The sequence below is a fragment of the Melanerpes formicivorus genome, unplaced genomic scaffold (genome assembly GCF_026170545.1).
Source record: "Melanerpes formicivorus ecotype bairdi unplaced genomic scaffold, bMelFor1.0.p_v2 SCAF_1, whole genome shotgun sequence".
Lineage (NCBI taxonomy): Eukaryota > Metazoa > Chordata > Aves > Piciformes > Picidae > Melanerpes > Melanerpes formicivorus.
This window is the reverse complement of record NW_027142353.1, coordinates 30532644-30553291: the sequence shown is the minus strand read 5'-3', so window position 1 is coordinate 30553291 and position 20648 is coordinate 30532644. Positions and strand designations below refer to the sequence as shown.

The following is a 20648-nucleotide window of genomic DNA, read 5'->3' as shown; positions in this document are numbered from 1 at the left end:
CTCTTTTGCATAAAGTCCATTGTCGAGGGTTGAGGGGAAGGCCAGGCCTTCTCCCCCCCCGGTAAAGTGAAGGGAAAGAAAAACGAAAGAAAGGAAAAAAACCACATCCGGATTAGCAAGGGAATGTGCTATATTTACAAGCAGGGCTGCAGGATATATATATGTGTACACAATTTACAGTATTTACAATATATGAAGAAATATACAACAAAGTAATACAAGAATGAGATTCCCCTCCTCCACCAGGAGGAAGGGTTTCCCCCTGTACCCCCTTCTCTCCCCTTTTTCCCCAAAGAGGGTTAGAAAGAGAGAAAAAAGAGCAATTGTTAATTAAAAGCAGTTAGTACAGGCCTTGCGGTTATCAGTTCCAAGGTCAGCCTGGCCAAAAGCCCAGAAGCTGTGAGCTGCAGAAGGAGGGGGAGAAAATGCAAGACTGAGACTAGTCCCACTGGGAATCAAAACTTAAGGCAGTGCTCTGCTTCTCCACCAATGAAATTAGTTTAGACCTGTCTTGTTTATAAAACATTCAGCCATGGTGTCCCTTTGTTAAAGGCACTGCTTCAAATGGTCACAAACAGTTAAGGCTCAAACCACCACACAATCTCATGGAATTTTTTCATGCCTGGTAAGATTTAATTTCCTCTGCCAAAACCAGCCAGTTGAACTTCCCAAACATAACCTGGGCTACATCTTTGAGAGCCGCAAGGGATGAATTCTCCATATTTACAGAAGTGCTGAACCAGCACACTTAAAGCAAAGAAGTTTCTCACATCTGTTGAAGGAGCACAAAGTAGTAGCGTGACTGAAAAAATGATGGGAGTATTCAAGGAGTGGTCCAAGACTTTGTTTTAATCCAACACAGAACTATAATTATTTTTCTCACATGACTTTAAATAAAAGTCAATCTAAATCTTTTTACGAAGTTACCCATACCATTTCTTAACTTTCTTCAACTGGGCAGTATGTGGGGGAGGCATTTAGCTGGGTAAGAAAAATCTCAGTCCCAGGTCTACTCTTGCTTCATGCTTCCTAACTAGGACTATGAGATCAGCTTCATGAACTTGCAGAGTGCTCTCAGGCGTATACACACATCAACTGTACAAGAAAATGGTCTGGCACTAAGTTAATTTTCATTACTCTTAATTTTTCATTTTGGAGATGGTTTTATCGGGTTTTTTGGTTGTTGTTGTTTTGTTGAGGTTGGTTGGTTTTTAAGGGAAGGGCTGTTCTCTGTCCTGAAATCTGTTCTCTTTAAAGAATTTACTTATTTTCTACCACATCAATATTAGTTAAATGGCCACTAAATCAATTTGCAAGGTTACTTGTGCTGAATTTTTAATCCTATCAAATACAGAAAATGTTCAGGGTATCATTTGTGATTTTGTTGGGTTTTTTTGGTTTGGGGTTTGTGTTTGGGTTTTTGTTTGGGGTTTATTTTGTTTGGGGTTTTTTGTTGGGTTTGTTTGCTTGGTGTGTTTTTTTATAATATGTGTGTGTGCATAGATGTCTGCACACACAGTTGTTTGGGGCTTGGTTCTTGGTTTTGTTGTGTTGGTTGGTTGTTGTGGTTTTTTTCCCCAGGTTAATTGTCCATTCAGTTTTCTTAAACACAGACATTTGCCACTATTTGAGATGCACTTGGGTAAGAGACCTCATCACAGGCAGGCAAGATGCAATTATGACATCTGAGAGACTCAAGCCCTTCTGGAAAGAAGGTGAATTATTTTAAGGTATCTCAAGTGGCATGGCACATCTGATGTTTAGACACCATCATTAAGCCTCCAAGATTTCTGACTAAGAACCATAAATCCAGGAACATAGCCAAATACCCAAATCTTGAGTATTAGCGCCATTAAGGAGGAAGCAGCATATCCTTGGCTCAGAAAGGAGCTAAGCTTGGAAGAGACCTCAAGTCCAACCTGTCACCACAGACCTCATGACTAAACCATGGCACCAAGTGCCACGTCTAATCCCCTCTTGAACACCTCCAGGGATGGTGACTCCACCACCTCCCTGGTCAGCCCATTCCAATGGCTAACGACTCTCTCAGTGAAGAACTTTCTCCTCACCTTGAGCCTAAGCTTCCCCTGACACAGCTTGAGACTGTGTCAAAGCAGACAAAGTAATATATATATATGTTTAGTTATCAGGAGACCAAGAAGATGCTCTTCCCATGCAATACATTGATTTTCTAGCTTAAATAGTCAAATATATATTTCTTGCATTAGTGGGAATTCTTTGTTGTGAGAAGACACCATGGGAAATATACATGAGGTTAAATTCACTCGTTCCCTGGGACTTCAGGGTCAACAATACAGAAAAATTAAATGATTAGCGTCAAATTCTACAGTATATATGCCAATATCAGAACACGAAGCGTCATGTACCAGCTGGTTTGTCAAAGGATTAAGATTTCAGTTTAAAGCTGAAATTCCAGGTATTTATTAATAATCAATGTCACATATAGGATGACTACCAATAACTTGCTAAAAGAAGAACAACTACAGGACAACTAGAGAGTTAGAAGTAGTGCTAGGGTTAAAGAAAGTTGCCCCCCACCCCTCACCTCCCCCCAAAAAAGGGGGGGAAAACTAAACCAAAATACCCAAATAAACTCTGCTAATCCTTTTGAAAATTCTTCAAGTAACACTACCACATGAAAGGATGAGCTTCATATTTAAAAAATATAAAGCAGATTTAGATTGGAGTTTGGATTTTGGGGTGGTTTTTTAGTTTGGGTGTTTTTTGGGGATGGCGGTTGATTGGTTTAGGTGTTTTTTGTTGCTGCTGTTTTGTTTTGTTTTTTTCTATTTGGTTGGTTACTTTTTTGTTTTGTTTTAGTAACAATCAGCATTTTAAAGCAACTTATACCAAAACAAGTCTGAAGCCCTTTTCATAAACACCCATTCTAACTCCAATGGCAGAAAAGCTGACAAGTGTAAACAGTCTAATTAACAAAATCATTGGTTATGCACTTCCAATGGCTTCCTCAATTTAATGAGTGCATGTGTTTTTTGAAAACAGACTCTGACTTGTGTCAGTCACATCTATAGGGAGAACTCTGACACTTAAGGCAGTCAAGAAAGAGATGGTTGTGATTATGAGGGACATCAACATCACTTAAGTACTGCAATGGAATGTCTTTCTGGGATGCATTTTGGTTTTGTTTTTAAAACCATGGTCACATTCAAAACTTATTACCTCTGTTCAAGACCTACTATTCACCCATCTACATTTCAGAGCTTCCTACATTTAAAAAGCCCTCAAACAAAGGAAAGTCTAAAGTCAAAAGCTCCTCTCAAAGAGTTGCTCAGATACAATATTCCTTACTAACATCTCTGAAGAAAAACAGTAACTAGTAAAGAAAATAAATTATCCTGGACAGGTGACTTAACAGTGAGGAAAAATAATTTACATTCAGTATTAGCATTAAGCAGTAATAAGGCTTGCTTCATAAACTAACTCTTAAATGTAACTGGCAGTTTTAATTGTTGTGTGCTTGGATCAACACTGTACATACCAAAATAGGAAAGTGGGTTTCAATCATTATAAAACAACCTAAAGGAGCAAAAAAAAAAAAAAATCAGTATTTTTTTTATCTTTACAATGTAGGCCATTTTGAGCATTTAAGGAACATTTGAAAAAACAGAGGTATGCATCTGTAAAAAAAAAAAAAGGTATGTATCGTTTTGCAAAAATAATGAGATCCTATCTTACTAATAAGGGACTAAGTTTTGTGGCTGTAGAGCTTCTCTTGAAAAAAAAAAAGGGGGGGGGGGGAACTTAAAAAGGTTCAATATAAGAGCTGTTACTAAAATGAGGATTATACAATTTCAATTTATACATCCCTGCACCACCTAAAGCAAGCACTGTTCACTATTCAGCAGGGATCTGACAACCAGGCCTTACACAAAATGGCCACAACTGTTATCTTCTGCTCAGTGAAGTGAGTTCAGTACTCATTTTAAGACATCGTAGCCAGTGTTATCCCTGACAATGTTCTTAGGTCTCAAAACCGTAATATATAAAGACCTATTGAAAGTTACTTACTAAAGTGCTCTACTCAGCAGAACATCTAAATTCATTTCAGCAAAAAGTTTGGTGTGGAAAAATAAGCTATAGGAACAAGTTTATGCTCTGTCACAGTGTAACAAATCTGCCATTCATTCCATTGGAGCTGTGGTTGGTATTTCCATTTAAAAATTTGTTTATTAAGCAGCTACACCTCAAACTGATTTGGCAGACAAAAATTTCTGTAAATTTGAAGAGCTTTTCTATTACTCAAATCTGTACCAACCCTTTACAAACACAAGATGGCTTTCAAAAGCACATTTTCTACTCTTAATTCCCACAATCAGATCTCTCTCTCTCTCTCCACCAAGTCAGTCATCCTCATAATCAGACCATTTTCCCTTTTCAGTTACAACCCACAAGTCAGTTTTATTTTTCACTGCCTCAGCATACATTCTTAAAATATCAGAAAACTTCATTACTCCACTTGACCTTCACCTACCAAAATCTGCTGTTGCTGAAGCAGTCAAAAACAAGTCCCCAAGAATTTGAAATTACAACATTTGTAGCCCCAATTAGCTACTAACTTGAGAAAGAAGAAATACTGCATTCAGAGTATGCAGTAGAGGATAAAATATGCCTCTATCTGCAACAGAAGCTAAAATCATAATAATCTTTGAAATGGCTTACAATGATAGCTCTAATAATGTTAAAACTTAAGTTTGAAAAGACAGCATCATTCTAACTGGTGGACTTCCTTTGAGGAAAAAAGAAAGAAGGCATTCCCTTTCTTCTAAAACCAAAAAGCATTTCTTCAATAAATATAAATTTAAAAAAAATAAAAAAGGAAAAAAACCCTATCATACTCTACTGTTGGGACTCTTAACACAGCAAGTAAACTTAACTACTTTAGGCCTAGCTACAATTTTCCAGGGCACAGTAACAAACACTATCTTCCCACCTTTTGCACAGATAATTAGTACTTATTCAACCCACCAATTCCCTCATCACTAAGGTTACACTTAAGAAAAACTTTTTAAAAAGTATTATTTTCTTCAGACATGTGCATGTCATTTTTAAAGTAACAGTGCTGAACTTGCTAGCAACAACTTCCAAAATTACAACTGTGCATTTGACTCATCCTAATTCACTCAAGATCAACATTTGCTCCTTACAATTACCCCATTCATAATGTAGATGCATATAATTATTTATGAAAACCACACAAATTGGACAACATCTGCTTCATAATTTTGCAAAGGAACATTTGATCAAAAAGAAATCAATAGATTCATATACCCACGTTGAAAAATATGTAGTTTTTAAACTATTGGCACAGGACTAAAAAACTAAATCTGCCTTTAATCCAAGGAGGTATAGCAGTCATATTCCTCAACACATGCATCTTGGAAAGCTAAAGAGGAAAGTCTTTTAACAAACTGCAATAAACTGTAAGAGTAATCTAACATCTCAAATGACAAACTTGAGTTTTATAGGTCAGACTAGTTTGGAACAACATGGTAGCAAGGAAACTACTGATCCTCAATGTTATGCTACGCCATCTGCGTGATCATGCGAATCACATGTTAGCGGTCGGAAGGGACCTCAGAAGATCTTCCAGCCCAACCTCCTACCAGAGCACAATCACCTAGAGTAGGTCTCACAGGAACACATGCAGACAGGTTTTGAATGTCTCCATAGAAGGAGACTCCACAACCTCTCTGTTGGCCAGACTAAAAAGCAGCAAATGAGTCTCAATGAAACTAAAGGATGACTACACTCTGAAGTATAAACTCTGTTTTCCATACTAAATTTGACTACTAGCTAAAAAGAATTCATTTTCAGTCCTCTAACAAATCATGGATATTTGTTGTCCCCCATTTTGTTGTTAAAATTTAAGGTTTTTTAAATAGTTATAATTTTAGTAGAGTGACTTTTGTCAAGTGCTAAAGCTACATCTAAAAAACATTACCCTACAGAGTTCCCAGCTTTCAGGTTTGGGGACATTGTGATATACTCCAGCAAGATTTCTTATCTGGATAATCTAGGGACCAAGGCTGCATGGCACAACATACTGTACCACACACCATGCTGTACAATTGCTCTGTAATTAGAAGCAGACCAACTAAATGCAATCAAATTGGCTTCTTTTAAATTCTGTTATGAACTGCCTGAGAAGTAGTGGTTTTGAATTGCAGTTATCAAAAAGGTTCTAGATTGAATTAAAAAAAAAATTAAAAGAGCAAGAAAAAAATTACAGCATTCTTGGTGAACAGGCAGTTATAGATATAAGACAAAGATAAATAATTACTAACCTTTCCACATTGACTGGCTTGTCAAACTTAAACAGAATATAATCCCCAGCAACTGGTGTGACAGCCCAGAAAAAGTCTTCCCCTATGTAGGTCTTTTCTAGTGTATGCCCCTGGTAGACTTTTAAAGATGTTGAAACCTCTGCAGGTGGATTCACGTGGATTTTATGTAGCAGTGGTTTCAGGAAGTCTTTATCCTAATTGAAAGAAAGACAAACATCATGCTGGTCAGTTAAACTGGTTTATTATGTTCTTTTCCCAAGTGGTTACACTTAAACATCTACATCAAATGGAAAATTAATGCATTATTCATTTTTAGTTGCATCAGATCTTGCATTAATAAGATGATCATGCTATTAAAGTACAAAAATTAGAAAAAACATCGCCTAGTAAAACTCCACAAAAATAAGGTGAAATTAGTGCTTCTTATACTTCATAGTAACCAGTTTAAATCAGATTTAATTCCAATTGGAGTAATATAAAACATGCTTGAAAACACTAGACAAGAAGAAAATGGGTATTTTCTCAAAGGCTACAAAGTTTCTCATTTGATCAGCCTGCTCTGGAATGGAAGGAAAATTTTAGCTACTAACTGTGAGTTTCTGGATCTTCCCTGCTAGAGAGGAGTGGAGGCCAACATGCTGGAAAAGAGAAGGCCTGAAGCGTATCCGTAGGTTAGATTTCTGTCGATCGCAATGTTTCTGAAATGAGGGAGGGGGTAGGAAGGGGAATTAAAACATAACAATCACATTAATAAAACCAACACAAAGCCACTGAGTTTTTAGTGAAAGTATGTGATGTTACATGAACCAAAAAGACTCAGAAACAACCCAGAACAGTTGTTTATCCAGTTGTTCTTGTTATTTCAGAAATCTACCAAGACTGTTGTGCAAATGTAATACTGTTCTAGCTTTTTTTCACAGAACCTATTTATCCAATCTTTCAGTGAGGATGTAACTTGAGAAATGAAGAACTAAATACAAAGTTTATTACCCATTCAGAACCTTCTCTGTAACTGCTATCCAAGCAATGGTTTCTGCTGAGCCTCACTGGGGATCACATGATTGAGTTTATTTTAGGACTGTCACATACAGAAACTAGCTAGACATTTGCTTTTCATCCTACCACATTCATATTCAAAATCTGAAACAATAACAATTATGATGCCTCTGAGAGCTGTCCTTCAGCAGTTCCTTTCGAGATTAAAATCTTAGTAGGAAGACTCTTTCAAGTTATACAGTAACCATAATGCACAGTATGCTAGCCTCCAGCTCACCAGAGCCCACTCCTTCACATTATAAAAACATTTTAGAAATTTTATAATAAAATGGACTCACGGCATCTTTCTCAGGGTTACACACTTTCACCCAGAGGATATGGTCCAGGAGCCAGTCAATAGGTTTCTCCTTATAAAACATAAATATGAACTCTACAATAAGAGTGATATCTGGAGACTGGAACATTTTACCTGTGATGACATTAAGAATAACTGGAATTATTTTATATTAAAAATAACATTGTCCTTTAAACCCAATGAGACACAGATTATAAATTTGTCCCAAAACCTAAAAACGTTAGCAATGAACAACACAAAATCTCCATGTTCTTAAACATCTATGCAAAACTAAATAAAACCGCCATTCAAAACAGAGTTTGTTGTAAATGTTTTTTTGATGCTGCCAAAACATTCAATGGATGCTACAATGCAATCTCCTAAGAACAGAAATTATCAGTCTGAAAAAAAAGAGAGTAGTCATTGTTTCATGTCTGTTATTCTCCCAGTAAGCTTCAACCATCTGAGACATCAGAGACTATTACAAGTGCTATCTGACCAGCCAGGCAATTTCATCTTTGCAGGTACAAAAAGCAGAGATGAAACATCTACCACTAACTCCAGAACCTCCTGTGTAGAAAATCAAAGGGAAAGAAGGAAGTTACTAGAACATAACCAGAGACAACGTATCTTAAGGAGGGACAGACTGCATAGCAGCCATCTGATTTTTATTTTAAATGCATATATAGACCATTAGCAAACTCAGACTGGGCATTTCCAACTAGCCACACTCAGAGCAGTCAGCTGCTCAGCAGAAAGCCTAAGTCCCTTCCATGAACAAAAACCACACAACTTCTTCGCCAAGTACCGCCATGACTTTGAGGCTTTCAAGGCCACGTACTGCTTGGTCAAGTACAGAGGAACTTCTGGGTGGCACTGTGCTAATCTTGGAAACCCTGCAAACTGTGAGGCTTAAAGAAGGTCTGGTAAAAAAAGGAAACCAGCTGTTGATGAATAATGTCTATTTATTATCAACAATAGCAACATTTTATGTGGTTGTGGAATATGCTTCACAGTACAGTAGAGATGTCTGAGGAGAAAGGTGCCAAATACACTGGGCTATTTTGTTAAACTGGATGCAGCACTTAAGTAAGGAGCTTTATATGGAGACACTGAGACTAGGAGCAACACAAATGAGAGTATGGCAGTCCAAGGCTGCAGACAGACTGACAACAAGTGTTTATATCAGGGAGTGAGTGCCAGATAAAACTCCCAAAGGCAGTTCCAGATTTGAGGGAAGATTCAGAAAACACGATTAGGTTTGCTGGTGAAATCGTCTTCTACTTTACTAGACCACAATGGAGGAGACAAGGAGACATGCAAAGACATTGCATGACAATGAGTCTCTTAGGAGGACACTGGCTGAAGCAATTAATTTCTGCAGATGGTGCTGAGATGCGAGCAGTACTGACTTAGGCATAGGCTCTTGGAACACATATGCATTAATGGATCAGAGTCCAATAGCAGCTCTTCTCCAGTGCAGGTGTCCTCTTTGTCCACACTTTGGAATGCTGTACAACACACTAACACACAGCATTAAGCATTTCAAAAAATGTTAGGGCTTTTTTTTCCCCAGTAGTAATCTATGAGAACATAATAGTCTTTTTAAACAACAAGTTCCACAAGTGGTAGAGGTCCTAATACATTCTCCTTCTACATTTTGGAAGAACAGCTGGAGCAGACATTAAGAACTGGTTCCTCCCTGCGGTGGCAAAAACACTTCCCACACTCATTGGAAAATGGAATTTGGATCTCTTCTACAACAGACAAAATTCTTTGGAAAGGTTACTAAGGACCTGCATAGACTAGTCTAGATGACAAACAAAAAGGAAACAATGTTTTGTATGAAGCCTAAAACCCATCAGGAGTCTAGTATTCCATCTGAGCAGGTGGCTGAGCAGAAATGAATAAATGGTACAAGCAGTCTACCTTATTTAGCCATTAAGGAGGACGTCCACATTTCTATAAACAGAAGGCAGGACATATCTGAAGCACCACCCTGAACTAGTACTACACAAAAAGTAAAAAGCTACCTAAGTCTTCACTGATTAGGAGTCAGAGCCAGACATTCAGTTACTTCTTTCTTTTGAGGCTCACTGAAGGCTGCAATCCATAGCAAATTATGACATGGCAGAATAAATAAATATATAAAACAAACAAGGAATTGGGAGTTCAAATCCATATTGTAAGAGGGATAGGAAATTTCTCTACAACAGGTGACCAAGCCTGGCATATTATACAATATCTCAGAGTAGATGCAGAATGACAGGTTGTTAGCTGACATGTATAAGCAACAACAATATTTTTAAGGGAAAGCAAGGGCCCTGTTCTATGTGTGCTCAGACTCTTGTGTATGGAGATCTGTTTTGAGAATGCCAGGATCTCAAATTGCAAGACTCTTTTTAAGAAAATAAAGGGGATACATACATACAAGATCACCTAATGGGCATTGTCTTATCCAGAAATAGGTCTGATGATGCCTCATTCTCTTCTGACTTTTATGAAATTGCGTAAGAACACAGCCGATGAAATTGTTACTTGGAATTCTGAGCTGGAAAGGGTCTGAGTGAGGCAACATCGTGACACAGTGCAATAAATATGTAAGAAACACCTGACAAAAGTTATTTCACCTGTTGGAATGATACTATATACATAACGCAGACTGCTGATACAGTGAGGTGGAGAAGTAAAGGTGACATTATTTGACTTGATGTTAATAAATCAGAGTGGTCCCTAGGAAAAAAAAAAACAAAACCAAAGCCTACAACCTTTAATTTGACTGTTTATATAGCAAGAACATTGACATCACTGGTGTTCATTGCAGTGAGGTCCTCAAAGAAGCATCTCAGCTTGAAAATATTCTGTAACTGACATCTGAAGCTCTCACTAAACAAGGGACAACCACTAAACAAGGGCCAATTGTGAACCTTTCATCTTTAAAGACATAAGACAGGTGTTATGAGTTTTTTATTAGTATATTCTTACTATTTACATACTACATCATTGTCATATTATCTGCAATCCTTATCTTGTACCCAAGAACAGAGAAATAGAATCACACTGTGCACTTTTTTTTCCTTTGACTAACTAATCTGATGAGCACACAATTTATAGTCTTCAGTTCTCATTTATGGTGAAAAGACACAGTTACAGACCATGTCACCTGAAGTCTGAACGTTACAGGAATCTTACCTACAATAAAATAAGCAGAGGTCAAGACTGAAGAGTGCTCTTCTCCCTAATTTATCTAATTTTACCTAAAATAGGAAGAGGGTATCAGCAAATTACTATTATTAACCATATGGGAAACATGTCCAAGCCCAGACGCACTTTTCTCTGAGCCTAGACTCTGCAGGTCCTGCCTCTCCATCCAACCTGATCTACTTCTATGATCAGGTGACCCATCTGGTGGACGTGGGGAGGCCTGTGGATGTGGTCTACTTGGACTTCAGCAAGGCCTTTGACACCGTCCCCCACAGCAAACTGCTGGCTAAGCTGTCAGCTCGTGGCTTGGACAGCAACACTCTGTGCTGGGTTAGGAACTGGCTGGAGGGCCAAGCCCAGAGAGTGGTGGTGAATGGTGCCACATCCAGCTGGCAGCCAGTCACTAGTGGAGTCCCCCAGGGATCAGTGCAGTGTCTCTTTAACATCTTCATTGATGATCTGGATGAGGGGATTGAGTCAGTCATCAGCAAACTTGCAGATGACACGAAGTTAGGTGCAGATGTTAGTCAGTTAGAGGGTAGAAAGGCTCTGCAGAGGGACCTCGACTGACTGGACAGATGGGCAGAGTCCAATGGGATGGCATTTAACAAGTCCAAGTGCCAGGTGCTGCACTTTAGCCACGGCAACCCCATGCAGAGCTACAGGCTGGGGTCAGAGTGGCTGGAGAGCTCCCAAACACAGAGGGACCTGGGGGTACTGATTGACAGCTGCCTAAACATGAGCCAGCAGTGTGCCCAGGTGGCCAAGAAGGCCAATGGCATCCTGGCCTGCATTAGGAAAAGTGTGGCCAGCAGGAGCAGGGAAGTCATTGTGCCCCTGTACTCTGCTTTGGTTAGGCTGCACCTTGAGTACTGTGTCCAGTTCTGGGCCCCTCAGTTTAAGAAGGACATTGAGACACTTGAGCGTGTCCAGAGAAGGGCAACAAGGCTGGGGAGAGGCCTTGAACACAAGCCCTATGAGGAGAGTCTGAGGGAGCTGGGATTGTTTAGCCTGGAGAAGAGGAGGCTCAAGGGTGACCTCATAGCCCTCTACAACTACCTGAAGGGTGGTTGTAGCCAGGAAGGGGTTGGCCTCTTCTCCCAGGCAAGCAGCACCAGAACAAGGGGACACAGTCTCAAGCTGTGCCAGGGGAAGTTTAGGCTCCAGGTGAGGAGAAAGTTCTTCACTGAGAGTCATTAGCCATTGGAATGGGCTTCCCGGGGAGGTGGTGGAGTCACCATCCCTGGAGGCGTTCAAGAGGGGATTGGACGTGGCACTTGGTGCCATGGTCTAGTCATGAGGTCTGTGGTGACAGGTTGGACTTGATGATCCTCGAGGTCTATTCCAACCTTAGCGATACTGTATATGACTGACATACTACTGTAAAACATGCAGTCAACCACCCCTGACTTGCGAAAATCTATTTGCCATAGTGATGTCACAAGAAGCACAAACAAAACAACAAAAACAAAGAAACCCAACCACCCACCCAATCAAACAAAACCCCTGATACACTCAACTGCTGCTAGTCAGAATATGTTATTATGGCTGTACATGCACTAGCATATTCAGATCCAGCTCTACATTACACTGCCTAGCACCAAGGGCAGGCTCAAAAATGCAGACAAAGCCTTCTCACTTCAATTTGTAATGACCACTGCAGCAAAGGTGAATAGGCAACACCCTGCTCCTGAGCTAAGGCCTCTACTCCCTTCAGTAACCAAGGACACATATCCCGACACTACTTCTTGAAACACTCTCACCACTTTCCACACCCAGTCTGGCACAGCTTTGCTCCAGCTCCTTACCCTTCAGTCTTGCACAGTATCCCTTACCTGTCATTCTGTCTCAGGGCTCTACCAGCACGGTACAATAGTACTGCCATGGATCAATGTTCCCTTTTTCTACACAGAACACACATTCTACATCAGTTCAAAACCAGGCCTCTGCCCCTGGTAAAACAGGTCTCCAAAGTTCTGGATCCCTGACAGCCCACAGCTAGTCCTTGTGATGGGAAGCAGCCCAGTACAACTTCTACTCCATAGACCCAATGCCACAGTCTGTTTAAATCCAAACCAGACAAGCACTTGCCTACTTTTCCTGAGCAAGGTTATTAGAAGCAGCCTGGCTTCCCTAGAGCATAGCCACAGCTCAAGAGCAAGAAGCAGCATTTGCCAGTCCTGCAATCCTGCAGCCTCCCATTCACCTGCAGGTGAAGGAAGTGCTGTGAGCCACAAAGCTAGTGAGATGCCATCCTGTCCAGCATACAGACTGCCTACTGGCCATCTCCAATACACAGTCAAAACTATGCAAGACCTATGCAAATCTGCAGTCGGGATGCAACACCTCACACCAAAGACAATGGGAAAGCATTGAACCAATGGCTCATCTTGCGCCATGTTCATGCACTTGGTACAGTGCATGAGAACAGACATAGGTCAAAGACATCCCTGACAAAATTTCAGAGGTTTCAGATTCTGGATGCCTACAACCTGCCCTTGGAAAGAAACTTCAAAATTCAAAATAATTGCTCCATAAATCCCTAGAGATTTACCAAATGTGGAAGACTTTCCCCATATTACCTACGTTAATAAAAGTGAAAGAAAAAAAAAACCCACATTGATCAATGCTTCCTGCTATTTGTTTTTCTCTGCCAAGATTTCCATCTTATTTTCAGTCTATTTAAATACTATCCTTAGCAAACTATTCTGACCCTCTCCGTATTTTGTTGGCAAGTACAAGACACACACAAAATGAAAACAAATTGTTTTGCTACAGTTCTTTGAACTGCAAATACCTAAATCATTTTCATTCTTCCACAAGAGCATCATTAAATGCATTCAGCCTACAGCAATACTAATTTTGTACCTGCAAGCTTATATTCTAACCACAGATGAAGTTTTTCAACACTTTCCCTGTTAATGATATGCAAATTACTGGTACTAAACCCAGAACATCCTTGAAGTTATCTAAATATTTGACTTAATCTACTCTTTAACAGATTTCCACTCTGTGGACAGCTTGAGCAAAACTCTAATCAGAACAACTTAGTATAATCAGAACAACAAGCCTTAAAAGTTAGGGTACAGGAAGATTCACAGCAACTGTATAACATGACCAGAAGTCTGATTTCAGACTTCTCCTTAACAGTTTGTGACAGCTGGTATTATAGGCACAATGCAGACTACTGCAGATCCTCTGGAAAACACTTCAGCTCGCAGGCAGTTGGAAGACAAATCAATACGTCTCCTAAAAAAACACCAGGACTTTCCTGTGTTTTGCCAGAACTGTAGTGCTAAACTAGAATTAGAACAGCAAAATGCACCTCCTTCCACAGAGCTTTATGGAAATAGCATGTCTCACACATTATTAATTGGATATTTGACAGCGCTTATGTCTATGCTTTTGGTATTAAAAAAACCCCAAAACAACAAAGGAAGCAATGTCTGCTCTGTGGTAGAAGTGACAGAATTATATAATCCCGCTGTCAGTCTAAATAACTGCACTTGTCACTTCCTCACATAGTACTTGCACAAATTACATTTTGAGTTCAGAGATACACTGTTACAAAAATATTTTCACCTAGCCAACTTGCAAGCTGATCCAGGTTTCCAACAACTTACAGCAAATCAGTGACCTCTCTCTCATACTATATTTCCAAATCTGCAGCATAAGGGCAATTCAGCCCTCTAGTTCTCCATTGGACAGCTATATACAAAACTCATTCCCAATTAAAAAGCACTACTTTTGCTCTTCTCCATAGCTATTTGTATTACCAAATTACCACAGTATCAGTTTGCATCAAGATCCATAAAGGGGTAACGGAGATAAGACATATATTAATTACTTGCATAAAATGTCTATGCACTACATGGTTATAGAGCACCAATGTCTCAAAGCCAGTTTTAGTCAGTTTCATGAATACTAATTTTTCTCACAAAACTTAAAAGCAGAGTGAGTAGCTACATTGAGAAGGGAAAAAAAATCTAATTTAACTTCCTAGTTAGAAAAGCAACATTAGAATATATAGCCATAGCTAAATGCATCTGAAAGTCTGCTGATATAATCTAATCAAAAGAAGGTAAGCATGTATGATATGTGGAACAAAGAACAGAGATGCATGCAGGAGCTAACAAGTAAATGTAATGACAACCTTTTTCAGAGCCTATACTGAAAGAGTGTAAAGTTATTTTCCTGTGCTGTCGATATTTCTTTTAACAGTTGTGCAGTTGATTAATCCAGGAGAGCTGGTCCTACTTCAAGGAAGAATTGTTGAAGGCGCAGGGACAGGCTGTGCCAATGTGCCGGAAGATGAGCCGCCGGGGCAGACGGCCAGCCTGGATGGTTAACGAACTTTTAATAGAGCTAAAGGAAAAAAAAGAGGGTGTATCATCTTTGGAAGAAAGGTGAGGCAACCCATGAAAAATTTAAGGATGTTGCTAGGTCTTGTAGGAAGAAAATTAGGGAGGCAAAAGCGCATTTGGAGCTTAGACTGGCCTCTGCTGTGAAGGACAACAAAAAGTCCTTCTATAAATACATTAATAGCAAGAGGAAGGGCAGAGACAACCTCCACTCCTCGGTGGACACAGAGGGGAACGTTGTGACAAGAGATGAGGAAAAGGCAGAGATACTTAAGACCTTCTTTGCCTCAATTTTTACTAGCAGGACAGAATGTCTTCCAGACAGCTGGCCTCCAGAGCTGGCAGAAGGAGCCAGGTAGCAGCATAGTTTTCCACTGTTCCAAAATGTGGTAGTTGGTGATCTGCTCAGCCACCTGGATCCCCACAAGTCCAGGGGACCAGATGGGATCCATCCTAGGGTGCTGAGAGAGCGGTCAGAGGAGCTGGCCAAGCCGCTCTCAATCATTTTTCAGCAGTCCTGGCTCACTGGAGAGGTCCCAGAGGACTGGAAGCTGGCCAACGTTGTGCCCATCCACAAGAAGGGCCGATTGGATGAGCCAGGGAATTATAGGCCTGTCAGCCTGACCTCAGTGCCAGGCAAGATCATGGAACAGGTCATCCTGAGTGCAATCACACAGCACTTACAGGACGGCCAATGGATCAGGCCCAGCCAGCATGGATTTAGGAAGGGCAGGTCCTGCCTGACCAACCTGATCTCTTTCTACGAGCAGGTGACCCACCTGGTGGATGTGGGGAGGCCTGTGGATGTAGTCTACCTGGACTTCAGCAAGGTCTTTGACACCATCCCCCATAGCAAACTCCTGGCCAAGCTGTTAGCCCATGGCTTGGACAGCAGCACTCTGAGCTGGGTTAGGAACTGGCTGGATGGCCGAGCCCAGAGAGTGGTGGTGAGGGGCTTGGAACACGAGCCCTATGAGGAGAGGCTGAGGGAGCTGGGGCTGCTTAGCCTGGAGAGGAGGAGACTCAGGGGTGACCTTATTGCTCTCTACAACTACCTGAAGGGAGGTTGTAGACAGGCAGAGGTTGGTCTCTTCTCCCAGGCAGCCAGCACCAGAACAAGAGGACACAGTCTCAGGCTGCGCCAGGGGAAGTTCAGGCTGGAGGTCAGGAGGAAGTTTTACACAGAGAGAGTGATTGCCCATTGGAATGGACTGCCCGGGGAGGTGGTGGAGTCGCCATTACTGGAGGTGTTCAGGAGGAGACTTGACAGGGTGCTTGGTTGCATGGGTTAGTTGATTAGGTGGTGTTGGATGATAGGTTGGATGCGATGATCTTGAAGGTCTCTTCCAACCTGGTTTATCCTATTCTATTAACCCAAATACCAGTATTAAGAACTATCTATCCAACTTAAGACACTAAGCCCTCTATAGCAGCAATGATGAAGTGTGAAATACACAAATAGTACGTGATCTGAAATACATCTAAATGGGATAGACAGTGCCTGTTATAAACTCTAAGGTTATAAACTCTACAGTTTGTGATTACGCTCCACTATTAAATTAAGCAAATGTAGAATGAATGTAAATTACTTCTATTGCCCAGGAATTTCATAGAGAATTTACACTAACCCCAAATAAACCAATGATTTAACTGTTCAAAAGTAGAAACAAAACCTAATCAGAGGGTGGTATTAAACCAGTCACTGCAGCCACAAATCACAGAGTTGCAACAGGCTCCCCAAAAGAAGTCTATTTCTCCCTTCCACCTCTGGAAGTCCTGTAACTATTTCAGCAACAGTACATCTCTGTTGGTAGCAACCAAACAGATCCATAATGTGGTCATAGACAAGGAGACTTTCCTCTGCACATTTCCTTTCCTCCTCTCCCTTATTTCTGTAAGTTAGACTGACAGTCAAATGTATGAAGTAGTATATTGTAACCTAACATAGCATGATTTAGGAGATAACTGCTGTTTTCTTTTCTACTCAGTGAATCTCCTAGATCCTGAAAATCAGGGAACTATTTTTCTGCAGCACACCTGATGCTAAGCTGGAAACAGGATAGTACTTGCCACTCACAGTGCCAACATTCTCAGTGCTAACATTATGGGTCACTGAGCTAAAAATTAAAACATTCTCTGAAAAGTAGATCCAACATAGAAATGAGAGATCAAGAATTTCCATGAGAATGACAGAATTCAGGACTGCGCTTTGTGTGTTATCATGTAGGAACTTCTTCCTGTTCTGAGCTCAACTTACAGCCTTTGCAATGAAAACCTCAACAGCCTGACTTAGCTTTTGATTTTTCCTCACACATCTTCAGTGTAGTGCTTTCAAACAGATCATAACACATCAATGCAGTACTGAAATAACCTTTTGATTACTAAAACCTCTTCAATACGTCTCTTTCACTTAAGAAGGTGAAGACTGCTGTAACTTTTCCTTGATGGAGTAGAAGGATGGATATAGGATAGACTCTGCAACCAAGAAAAACTGATGTCTGCTGATTCTTGGAAATTCCAGCACAGACACCAATGAAGTTGTTTTAGGTAGAGTTAGTTTTCATGCTTTTTTCTTTTACTTCAGTCATGTTTTAATGACATTTATGTTTTAATGGCAGCTAAATTAAAAAATAAGTTATTCCTTGCAGTTCAGTCATACAGTATTTTTATAAATTCATTAACTTTTTGTTATAAAAATGCCCTCTTTTCCAACAGTCTGAGTTTGCTTCAGCTATACAGAAGTATATGAAACAACTGAAAAATAACCAAAATCCACAATTAAATCAGAGTTTCTAAAAAAGCCAATTATTTTAAATGTCTTGGTCTATTTTCATTACAAAGGAGATAGCTTTGAAGTCAGATCACTATTAATTCAGATAGTCTGAGGATGAGTATGTTTTAAACTACTAAAGTGAACATTTCCTTACCAATGAAACCCAGCTGAGAAAATTCTAGAATCATCCAATCTTCTGAAGCGAGCTGAAGTGCGAAATTCTTTATTGTGCTGAAATAATTCTGCTTGACAACAATGTCATCTTCAAGCTACAGAAAGGTAGCAGTGATAACAACATAAATAAAAAAAAGCACCAGCAAAGCAATAAAGGACAGCTAGGAAATAGTGATTTATATTTCTAACATATAGCCACATATTTCTAATGCAAGTGCTGCTATAAAACACAGATGCTACACTCCAGAATAACTGCTGCAGGCATCAATCTGTCTGCTTGTGGAGAACTAAACCAAAATCTTTCTATAGTAAGAATCCACAAATGTATCTCAATTTATTACTTCAGAATATTGCTTTTCTAGCCTCTCTCTTCAGAGAAAAATCATCCATTAAACTGTTAGACTAAATGACATTATAACAAGCAGAATGCCTGTACTATTTATCAACATTATTTCTACATGACTATTTATTCACACATCTAACAGTACTAAAAGAATTTATTCTTGAAGAAAGAAGCTATGAAAAACATTCTCTACCTAGGTGAAATTTAGTTCATTTAGCTTTAGCTCCCCAGCAAAACAGGTTCACAGTCCTCTATACCAGGCAGCATAACAGCCAAGATAGGGTGCTACAGTTCCTTTCATTCCTACTGAGTGCAGTCCATTGCTTTAATGATCCTGCTTCTTCTATCCTTTCTCCCAGTGCATTCACACTGTCCCCCTTGCGCTGGCACTATTTGTACAACTGCCTAGTTTCAAAAAGACTGCCTCATGTCATTGACTGTGCAGCTTTCAGGAGAGCTGTCTCCAAACAGCTCTTGGAAAGCAGTCAGCACAGCTTCATAAAAACTAGGTAAGACAAGCAGGGCTTTATATCCAAAGGAATCAATCCCAACATTTAAATAAAGATCATAAGCACCATTATGCACTAAATCTGCAATACCTACAAGGCATCAAAGCAGCAAGGAACAATAGGAACAATTCTGAGCTGAATGAAAGAAGAACTGCTTAACTCTGTTCTTGAAAATTTATTTAAAAAAAGAAAGCATGTCTAGCAATACATTGAAAATGTGCTTCTACACTACAGTCATATTAAAATGATGCTTCACTTGCCTTCAAAAGAAAGTAAAAATGGATTTTAACTTGATTTTCACTCAAAACTATGCTGTCAGTTCTTGCCTAGGCAACTCAACAGTAACCCATTTAAAGAACAAGTTTAAAAAACAGTAATTATGCATTTGCATTCCTTCACTTTTATCTAAGTATCTTAAGATAAAAGTCAGTCGCATAGGACAAATTACATTCTACTTCAGAGACAGTGCCTTCTACAAATTACTCCATCATATATAACAACCTACATACTTAATGCTCTTTTTCAACTATGAAAAAAAATTGTTTTGTTCTTTTGATGTTCAAAAGCATAATTTCTAGATACTAATTTGAAATTTTGTCTCAAAACAAAGAAGATAAATTTACCTGAATGTAGTAAACCCCCTTTTTCTGAGCATACATCATAAGAAAACAATAATCCAAGTTTTGTTTTGTTCTCCATCTGAAATTAAATTAAGATTTTTAAGGATTACAAAAAAAAACATCAACAACTTTTTTCAATACATGACATGTTGGTAATGCAAAGTAAATCTAACTACAAATAATGATGCATCTTAGTGAAATGTTAGGACAGCTGCTTTTGGCATTTTTCCCTCAGGAAATCCTCTGTCTGAAGAAAGGAGCAAGGCATTCACCTTATGCTTTAATAGAGACATAAAATGTGTTTAACTTGAATCTGATTTTTAAAAACTACCTGATATTTCACTAAAAACACGTGTGTATTTTAAAAAGCAATTCAGTAGGAATTACTGGGGTCTATACTCTATTTCAGGAAGAAAAACAGTGCACTAGAAAGTCTACATACATGAAAAAAGGTGTATCAAGTCTCAGCCCCAAATTTAACACTGAATTAATTCAACCGAGCATAGCGTTAGGTTCTGATCATGCACAGAACAGCATGAAAAAGGAATGAGATGGATTCAAGAAACACTTTTAGCATCCTCACACTTTCAAGAATTACAGTATGAAAGCATTTCAAGAATTCACATCCCACTTGCTGTTTCATAAACAACAAAAGTGTAGGTGTGGGAAGAGAAGAGAAAAGATCCAGGGGGATAAACTAACCTCACTCTCTCCTTTGAGTCTCCAAATGTCTCTTTCAAGTTTGTCAAATCAGGATAGTAAGTTGCAGGAGGGGCTATTACTTCCACCAAGCCAGAACTGATCTCTGTAGAAAACCTGTTAATAGAAACATCCTAAAGTCACAGGAGAGATTCTGCTTGTTTTCTGTCAGCAGTTATTATTCACTATTAGTAGTCATTACAATGACTTATTCAAACAAGGTATGCAAAAGTAGTACATAAAGTATTGTTTTCCTTAACATCTTCTTCAGAGCAATACAGTCTCTCACCCCATGAGCAGAATTCTCAC

The 20648-nt window shown here is 39.5% G+C and overlaps 1 protein-coding gene across 5 annotated transcripts in view; it reads right to left on the bottom strand.

Annotated features, from left to right (window-relative positions):
• The window catches only part of MGAT4A (alpha-1,3-mannosyl-glycoprotein 4-beta-N-acetylglucosaminyltransferase A), an 89711-nt gene that overhangs the window by 11188 nt on the left and 57875 nt on the right, over positions 1–20648 (bottom strand). For all 5 annotated transcript variants that reach the window (XM_068138921.1, XM_068138904.1, XM_068138912.1 and 2 more), the window contains 6 exons: positions 20343–20456; positions 19644–19719; positions 18149–18263; positions 7661–7791; positions 6917–7024; positions 6327–6520 (listed from right to left, as the gene is read on the bottom strand). In XM_068138921.1, coding sequence (XP_067995022.1) covers positions 6327–6520; positions 6917–7024; positions 7661–7791; positions 18149–18263; positions 19644–19719; positions 20343–20456 — 738 coding nt within the window. The remainder of the gene's footprint in view (positions 1–6326; positions 6521–6916; positions 7025–7660; positions 7792–18148; positions 18264–19643; positions 19720–20342; positions 20457–20648) is intronic.